The sequence below is a fragment of the Oryx dammah genome, unplaced genomic scaffold (genome assembly GCF_014754425.2).
Source record: "Oryx dammah isolate SB20612 unplaced genomic scaffold, SCBI_Odam_1.1 HiC_scaffold_27, whole genome shotgun sequence".
Lineage (NCBI taxonomy): Eukaryota > Metazoa > Chordata > Mammalia > Artiodactyla > Bovidae > Oryx > Oryx dammah.
In genome coordinates, this window is record NW_024070211.1 from 9,268,525 (window position 1) to 9,278,207 (window position 9,683).

Genomic DNA, 9,683 nt, shown 5'->3' on the forward strand with positions numbered 1-9,683 from the left:
AGGCTCTCTCTGCCAGTTCTTCCCTACCTGTAGTCCTTGTAGGGCCTCTACCCCTTCCCCAAGCTTGGTACCCACTTCACTCCTTGTCCTCTGGGATGACTGGTCCTTGACACACAGGGGGACATCTTGCTTCTGGGTCATGAGTGGACTCTGACATCCCTGTGTTCCTGCCTCTCCCACAGGAGGCTCAGATCCTGGCATATACAGAGGGAGATGAACGTGTCCCACCTGACCAAAGCAGGGAGTACCAGCTGAGGGGGCACAGTGGCCTCTAGGAACTGGGAGACAAGGAGGTTGCAGGAAGCAGCAGACAGATATCTGGGCTGGTGCTGGTTCAGAAAAGAGTGCCCTGTGCCTGGCACCACAGCACCACAGCACCACAGTCTGCACCCTGCAGAGACCTGGAAGGCTGGACTGTCCATTGGCTAGCTGAGATGGAGGGCCTGGTCCCAGATAGGTCCCAAACAGAGGGTGGAACTCAAACCCAGCCAGAGGTAGATGGCTGCAGGCACCCCCCAATACACACACACACACACACACACACACACACACACACGGTGGGCAGCATAGTCTCTTCCTGGCTGTGTCCCATGACCTGCCAGGGGGAGTGGGACGTGAAGTCTGGCAAATACACTCTGACCTCCCCCTGCACTACTGAAGCTCAGGAGGCCTCAATTCATCGTAGAGAAAATCCTTTCATTGCTCCGCCCCTGCCCCCTCCCTAGGGCAGTCCTGGCACCACTGCTCAGGCCCTTACTTGCCCTGGGATGCTGAGGACACCTTGACCTTGTCCACGTCCCAGTCCATCTGCCTCTCTGATGGTGCTGCCAGAATATCTAGGGCCCCTGGTGCCAGCGGGCAAGGTAGGTGAGAGATGCCAGGGGCAGGTGGGTGTGAGCCAGGCCGCAGGGCCGTGGGGCATGCAGACGAAGGTGCAGCTTCAGGTGAACAAGCTGGGTGAAGCGACTCGGGCAGACACTGCACTGGAAAGGCCGGGCCCCCGAGTGCAGGCGCAGGTGGGTCTTCAGGTTGCTGGAGCTGCTGAAGCGCTTGTGACACATCTGATGGGATAGGCCCTGGCATCAGCTCTGCCTGCCTGGGTCACCCAGGAGCTCTGCTCCCCACTCCCCATCTTGAAAACACCCCTCCTCCACCACCACCACCTCCCTGTGATGCAGGCCTGGAAGTTCTCCCCCATGATACCTCTCTGGGACCATGGTATCTGGCACATCGGAGCCAGGCAGCCTGGGTTAGTACCCTGGTTCTTCTACTGCTTGCATGACCTTGTACAGGAGACCTCCCCTTTCTGAGCCTTGTTCTATTGATGACTGACATAGACTATTAATAGCTAATCTTGTGGGCATGGAGGACTGAATGACATAATCACATAGAACCCTTAAGCGTGGGGCTGCAGCTTCTGTGCGTGCAATTAACATTTACTGGGAGCTGCTGCGTGCCAGGAGTTGGTCTTATGTAGTCTTCTTCAGGACTGGAGAATCGGGACTAAGCACTACTTCTGTATTAACAGGTAACATGCCGAGGCTTAGAGGAGTGAGGCCAGTAGCCAAAGCTCACACAGCAAATTGGAGGCAGAGCTAAGATTTGAACCCAGGTAGCCTAGACTGTCACCATTATGCTGCTTTCGTTCCTGCCTCTGTAAAACAGGGAAAGAGTTCTGGCCCTTCCAAACTCCCTGGAGACACTGTGAAGCTCAAAGAGGGAGGGAGCTAACATTGAGCTGATGTTATCAGTAGAGTTCATCGACTTTGCACACACACTAGCATTAACTCCTCTGACGATGCTGGGAAGTCGCCAGTGGGTGTCCGCTCCCCAGGACCTTCAGCTTCATTCTTCTCCACCCCTAGACACACATCGCTATTCTCCCCTCCAGGCCCAGGGAGAGTCCTCCAATAGCGCACCCTGGCCCTTCCCTTTCCCCTCCCTCCCCCCCATCCCAACCCTTGCCTCCTGCCCTAGCTCCATTTGCTCAGGACAGTGGAGGAATGGAGGCCACAGGTGCCATCCCCCAGGGGCCTAGAACTCCTCTGCAGCCTGCAGGAGGACAGGGGAGGGGGTGGAGGGTCTCACCGGGCACTCGTGGGGCCGCTCCCCAGTGTGCACCAGGTGGTGCTTCTGCAGGTGGGCGAGCTGGGTGAAGCTCTTCTGGCACAGGGCGCACTGGAACGGGCGCTCCCCGCTGTGCACTCGCAGATGGACCTGAGCCAGGCGTGGGAAAAATGCTGTCAGCCGCCCAGAGCCCCCCATCAGGGCCAGGGATCCTCCTCAAACCTCTACCCGCATCCTCGCAGGACCCCCTTTTGGCATCAAGGCATTTCAATCCCCCTGCCTCCGTGTCACCTCCCTGAAGGCCAGTCTACCATCCCCCAGGCTCCCCTCGCGCTCTCTGCTGCCCTGCGGGAGGGAAGATGGCGATGGCTGTGGTCAGCAGGCCAGGTAAGGGGTAGCCTATGTGTATCCCCTAGATATATGTCTTGTGCAGTGCTTCTCAAAGTGTGGTCCACAGACCAGCAGCATCAGCGTCACCTGGGAGGGTGTTAGAGAGGCAGACTCTCAGGCCCCACCCGCAGACCAGCCGAACTGAAATCTCTGGGGCTAGGGCTTAGGGCGGGCCGAGGGCTGGGGCCAGCTCTCCAAGTGGTTTGAGGTTCATTAAAGTTTAAAAACTCATGCCCTAGAGGATGCAGAAGGTCTGTTCTCCAACAACCAGTAAATTTTCCTCTATTTCAGCAGGTGTCAACTTGCCCCTAACGTCCGATCTTGGCTGATACAGAGATACGTCTATGGTCGCCCCCTGCTGGACGATGCCTATAATGACGCCTACAGCACACTGCTGTTGTGTTGGATCCCAGTTGAAAAAGGCTGGTTGTCAGGTCTAGATTCACTAAAATTCACCTGTTCCGGACCTGACCTTTAAATAAATAAACAAGAGGAGGATTACCAAGGAATCAGAGAGGATGACTCTTCAAGAAAGGGCTTTACCCTAGATATTGAGAGACTCAGATGGAGACCTGGCTGCACCCTTAAATCAAGGTAACCTTGGGAACATCTTTCCTCGGTTTCTCTATTTTTAGCTGAAATGAGATGATCTCATGGACAGTCTTTTGTGTGGAGAGGACTCCACTCTACAGATGCGAAACTGCAGGGCCAAATGAACCAGCCAAGGTCACAGGCCCTAGAGGCTGACCTGGAACTCCCTCCGCTCCAGGTCCTTGATTCTTGAAGCAGGACGGGAAAGGGTCATCGAAGGATGCCCAGTGGGAACCGTGGGGGCCCGGAGGTAGATACCTTGAGGTTGGAGAGCTGCCCAAAGCTCTTACTGCACACGTTGCACTCATACAGGATTTTGCCGTTCTCTTTCTTCAGCGGGTAAGGCAGTGCTGCAGAGCCAGCCTGGGAGCCCAGTGGGGCCCGCTTTCCTGCAGCCACCCTTCCAGCCCGCTCCGGCCCTGTGGAGTAGTTCCTGGCAGTGGCAAGGCCCAGATTCTGGCTCTGGGAGGGTTGGGTTTGGCCGGAGTCTTGACAGGCCCCTGGGTAGGGGCGCAGGGTCTCCCCCCAGGTGCTGGGGTGCTCGGGCTCATTGACATTAATCAGCAAGCTGGGCACAGCCATGGTGGCATAGGGGGTGTCTTGGGGCAGCTTGAAGCGGGGGGGACATGGCATTGAAGGTAGGCTCCCACATGTGACCAGGTAAGGAGTGGGCATAAAAAATGGGTAGGCAGGATAGAATGGGCGGAAGTGGGAGGAGAGTTCTCTGGAGTTGGGTGGGGTTGGGGGGCAGGAGCAGGAAGCCAAGGGGCTCTTCTTATTTTGCCAAGAATTTGGGGAAGAGCTGTTGGGAGGAGAGAAGGATGGGCAGGGGGGTCCCTCGCCAGCTCTTTCTGTCTGGCTTCCCATCTTGTCACTGCTCGGAGGACGCCTGGGTGGGAGTTTCTCGCCACTGGAGGAGCCGGCAGGCGGCCTTGGTGGCAGGTGCCCTGAGCAGAAAAAGGAAGATTGTGAGGGCCACCCAGCCTGAAGTCAAGGTCAGCTCTGCACCTAACCCCCGGCTCCGAGCTGGGAGAGGACTCTAGCCTGCCTGGCAGCTCCTTTCTCTGGTCTGCCATTGCCCTTGCTGATAAAGAGGTTGGCATTTGTGCAGTGTGTAACTACTTCAGGGAATGAAAAGGATTCAAGAAGCCTGTTAGACATGTAGGCAGAGAAGTCAGAGGCCAGTTGGATGAATTGGTTTAGAGATTAAAGGAGTGGCCTGAGCTAGAGACGGAAATGTGGGTGCCACGGGCCCAAATGAGATCACATAAAGGATGGCCCTAGATCTGCTGGGTCCAAAAGGGCAGCCATCGTACACCTTTAAGCACAAAAAAAACAAACAAAACAAAACCAGCTTCTCACTTGTACTAGCCACATTTAAAAGGCTCAGGTGTCAGATAGCACAAGTGTAGAACCTTTCTAGTATCGCAGGAAGTTTCAACAAACTGCTAAAGAGAACGGAAGAGGAAGGAAGAATAGCAGAGAGGAGAGGAGAAGGAGGAGAAGGGATGAGGCGAGGGACAAGGAAGTAGCTCTGGACTGAACTCTGGAGTGTGGGAAGACTCAGGAGGGTAAGTCAGGGAGAGCTCACAAGGGAGAGTGAGGTGCAACAACCAGTGAGGTAGGAGTTAGACGAGGAGCAATGTCAAGTAAAATACTAAATGTGTATCAATATTCAAAAGTAGGTTGTCTGCTTGGATCCTCACTGATTCACTCAACCAACTTTACTGGGCTGCTTTGCTCTGTGCTGGACACAGCAGCATGGTCCCTGCCCTCCAGGTTGAGTTGCATAAGGAAATGGTGTACTGTAAGCAATTGTAGAGGTATAGTGAGATGGTCCTTCTGTGAAAGCAGAAACTGGCTTCTGTGATGTACTCGAGGTCATAGTGCTGGCAGGGACAGAACCGAGACACCACCCCCCCGACTCCCTGCCTCCCAAGCAAGCTTCCTGCCTTATAACACAAGCCCCTCTAGCTCAAGTGTTCTAGGCAGACAGATCACCCACCCTCAACTCCTGGGACTTTGGCTACACCTCCACCAGATTCCACACCCATGCTTGAGAAAAACCACTGCCCAGATGTCACCACCTGAGAGTTCCACGTGTGCCCAGGCCAGAGCTCCGGATCAAAATGTGGAAGTAGCATATACCTGAGGCTCCGTCCTCACCAGTGACACTGGGCCTGCTCTGTCTCTCCTCCTCAAACCTAACAATACCTGCCCCCACCTCCCACCTCCACTGGGTGCGGCCCCGTGCCCTGGGCTTGCTGCTGCTGTTGCTAAGTCGCTTCAGTCGTGTCTGACTCTGTGCGACCCCATAGACGGCAACCCACCAGGCTCCCCCGTCCCTGGGATTCTCCAGAAGAACACTGGAGTGGGGTGCCATGTCCTTCTCCAATGCATGAAAGTGAAAAGTGAAAGTGAAGTTGCCCTGGGCTTACGTGTGCTCAAAGCATCCTCCCTGAGAACCCGCGGGGCTGTTGCCAGGGTTGCCGACTGCAGGGTGCACAGGTATAGGTCCAGGCCCTGGGAGCAGGCCAGCAGGGCAGACTTGGCCGGTGCCAGTCGCCATGGGCACAGCCAGCTGGCCCAGGACTGGCCATGAGGATCCACTGTGTCTGGATGTGGCCTGAAGGCTGGGAAGACCTGGGAGGCAGAGGGAAGGGGCTTGGGGGTGGGGACTGGGAGTCCCCTGAGATGGCCCCACCCCTTGTTTGATTTCCAGAGGGGAAGGAGAAGCTAAGACCACCCCCCCACCAACACACACATACTCACCTTTGCCATGTCCATCAGTCAGAGGGCTTCCCCTTCCCTCATCCACATTTCCTTTCCAAGGGACTTACACGTCCACCCCCAGGGTTGCCCTACCCCTGCCCCAGAACCCCCCACCCAGCCCTGTTCTTCCCTCCCACCCATCCTTCCTCACCACCCTCATCCCACTCTGTCTCAGACTATGTACTGTGTTCTCAATGGATCTGAGGTGAACTTAAGAGAAAAACCCCTCATGAAAGACTGTGCACCCCACAGGAGGGCCCTGAGCCTCCTCCAAGGCCCAGGCCCCCGTGACACTCAGCTCTGCATGGCCTGTCCCTTCTCATGTCCCACAGAGAGTCTGGCCCTGGGGCACGGCAGAGGGTCTCTGGCACCTCCGAGGGCGCGTTCCTGTGAGGTCCTGGGGTAGAGGTGCTCAGGACCAGGAGAATCCAGGTCCCTTCAGATTTCCACACCCCCCTCCACTTCTTTCTAACCTCCTCTCCTTCCAGAAGCATCCTAGGCTCAGAGATAGGACCGGGACCTCACATTACCTGGCCATCTTGGCAGAGCTGGGAGTCCAGGTGGGGGGACAGAGAAGCCCCTGTGCTCCCCAGGGGCTTGGTCTTGTGGCAACAACCCAGCTCTGGAGCAAGCTCCCTCTTCATGGCCCTGCCACCTGCTGGGAAGACAGGTCCATCACAGGTGAGCAGTGAAGGTCCTCCAAACAGGAGCCTGACTTCCAGGGCCGGCTCTCCCCGGAAATCACTGTGTGATCTCGAGCCAGTCACTGCCTCTGCTGGCCTCAGTTTCTTTATCTGCAAAATGGGAGGGTTAGACTGGCTGACATGAAAGGACTCTCTAGGCACCGACATTTAGAAGCCAACGACGCTCTCAAGCAGGGGCGAGAAGAGGAATGAATGGAGACTTGCCAGTCAGAGGCAAAGGGAAGAACTGGCCTGATCCCCATCCCTGGGGAAGACAGGAGGGAGAGAAGTCCTCATGGAGATACTTCCAAGTGAGCTCAGAGATCTGAGGAAATATTCCAGGCCTCCTCGGGGCCACAGGGAATTGAGAGGCTGGCTACTCTCTTCCATGCTGGGAGGGGCTCATGTCTCCACAACTCTATCAACCACCGGCTCCCCACCTACATCCTAGCTCACCTACCAGCTTTGGGGGGCAGCTGAGGAAGCCCCAGTGTCCTGCCACCCAGACTTCCCAGGCTCAGCTTCCTCATCTGGGCTGGTCTGAGCAAGTGGGCTCGGGGTCCCCCGGTCCTGACTGGCCTGACAGGAAGCTGCTCGGTGACAGCTGTCTGCTCAGTTAGCACTTCGCTTCTCTGCCGGTCACTTCACTGAGGGTCGCATAGCCCTAAGGCTCCCCTCCTTCTCCTCCCTTCCCCCTCTTCCCTCCTTAACCCCAGTGCCCCGCAAAGCCTGGCACCCTTACATGGGTGTCTCATTCCTCCGAAACCCAGTTTCTTCTCCCTCTCCCCTGACTCCTCCCCACTCTGCCCCAGGTCTCCAATCACCCCAGGAGGAGGCGCAGCCCGTGCGAGGCTCTTCACCTGGCTCTGCAGAAGTCCTCTCTGGCTGGGGAAGGAAGCCGCTGGGCAGGCGGGCAGCCAGCCTCTGCCTGTGTCTGAGGCCCCCGTGGGTGTGAGAGGTGACAGGAAAGTGCTACATTTGAAGTTGCCACAAATAGGAAGAGGGGGGCTGGCAGGCAGGCAGGGGGCCCTCTGGGACCTGAGACACGGGCGAGCCGCCCACCAGCCTTTACCTACCTGAGGCCACGCTGCAGGAGTTAGGGGCCACAGGAAACTGGGGCTACCGGAATTTCAGTGTGGGGGATGATGGAGTGGGGAAGAGCCTTAGCTGTGACTCTCAGGGAACCCCAATGGCTGAGCAGGAGGGGGACGGAGCAGGGCTCAAAGGCTGGAGCTGGGGTCCTTTGGGGAAGGGGACCCAGCTGTGACAGGGACGGGAGGTTGGCAGGGACAGGAACAGGCAGAGACAAAAGCAGGCAGCGTAGGAGGAAACAGAGAGGCAGGGGGGTGAGCAGGAATCTGATCTCGCACAGCAAAGGCCCTGGAGGTAGCAAGTACATCTTCCTCCTCCTCATCCCGCCTCTGATTTCTCTGTCCTGGGAACCTTTTCTCCAATTTAGACAGAATGCTGAGGCCCCCTCTGGGTGAGGGATAAGTTAGAGACATGACAAAATGCCTATGAAGCATGACTAGATATCTAAAAGGGAGGCCCCTTAGGCCAGAAACAGCTTTTCCAGCTGAGCAACTTCATCACTGCCGAGAGCTGAAGAGGGTTCATCTCCCCCGCCCTCACATAAATTCTGCCCCCAGTTGGTATATCCACAGTGCCCGGCCCAATGGGGCGCCCAAGCCTCAGGCTCCATCTGGCTGTGCCACCAGCTGTCATGGAACGCACAGGGATGTCTCAAACTCTCCGTGCGAGCAAGGGACATGGTATTCTGCTGGCTTGGCCCCTGGCCGGTACTTACTTGCACTATGGCCCCCTCCACTTCCTGTCACCATCGTTTACCTGCATAACTGACCCCTACATGTCTGTATCTCAAGGACAGGGATCACTCTCTACTTATTCTCATTTCCCATGTAGACACTTCCCAGGTGTTCTGGATGCCCAGCATCTGGAAGTTTCTCTCACTAGAGGCTGGAAGGAGGCAGAAGGCACATTCCACTGTAAAAGCTGGAAAAGCAACAGGCTGAATTTCGGCCTCCCCACCCGAACACATGCTGCAGGCACGTGCCATGGACCAGACTGACCACATGGACCCATCCAGACTGTGATCAGAAGCCGGTGGTCCAGAGGTGGCAGGTTGATGGAGCCCACTCTGTGGATGGTGCTACGTCAGCTTCCAGGAGACCAGATTTTCAAAGAAAGGGGTTCAGGCAGGTCACACAGTCCTCTCTGGGCTGTCCAGCCTCTCTCGATCCAGCCTGTTCTCCAAGCCTGGCTCTGCAGCCTTCCCAGAATTTCTCTGCGCTCCTCCAACATCTTTCAAGGGAATTTCTCCTCTCTGTGTCTCTACTGTTGTTGTTTCTTTGCTGAACTGTGGAAACCTGGGCCCTCGGCAGTGAAAGCACAGAGTCCTAACCACTGGACCACCAAGGATTTTCCTCCTCTCCTTAAATCCTCCAGAAATGGTTTCTATAGCATACAACCATGAATTCTGCACTCTACCTGCCCAGAATAGATGAAGCATCAGGCTCAGGTTGGACTATTTCGAGGATTAGAGTAGCAAGCTACCTTTACAAACAGCTTACTATATGCCTGGCACTGTGCTTGTCGTTGCTCAGTTGCTAAGTCATGCCTGACTCTTTGCGACCCCATAGACTGCAACATACCAGGCTTCCCTGCCCTTCACTGCCTCCCAGAGTTGGCTCAGACTCATGTTCAATGAGTCAGTGACGTTATCCAGCCATCTCCTCTGCTGCCCCCTTCTCCTCCTGCCCTCAATCTTTCCCAGCATCAGGGTTTCTTCCAATGAGTCGGCTCTTTGCATCAGGTGGCCGAAGTATCGGCACTTATTGTGAAGCTAGGGGCTTCATAAATGTTCTCATTTCATCTTTTATTATCCCCATGATGAAGGAACAGAAGCTCAGAGAGAGTAAGCAACTCAGAGACACACAGCAAATAGCCAAGTGCTGTCTAGTGCCAACCCTCAGATTCCACTGTCTCTTGGCAGAGTCAGCCCACCCCCACTGCTTCATTTCTGTCCCTCACGCTCTGTTCACATGTGCCATTCCCAGGGCCCAGATAATCCCCCCCATCCTCTCCTTCCCCTACCCCCATCCCGGTTGCCCTCTCAGCATCCTTCAAATTAGCTGAAAGGAGCCCTTCCCATGGTGCTCT

General features: G+C 56.0%; 1 protein-coding gene across 1 annotated transcript; it reads right to left on the reverse strand.

Annotated features, from left to right (window-relative positions):
• Window positions 1-675: 675 nt before the first annotated feature.
• Window positions 676-6,809, reverse strand: ZNF683 (zinc finger protein 683). The gene is given in 6 exon segments (XM_040229707.1): window positions 676-842; window positions 845-1,061; window positions 2,089-2,217; window positions 3,307-3,995; window positions 5,487-5,691; window positions 6,351-6,809. Coding segments are annotated over 6 exon segments (1,650 nt in total). The 5' UTR covers window positions 6,672-6,809; the 3' UTR covers window positions 676-753.
• Window positions 6,810-9,683: the final 2,874 nt, after the last annotated feature.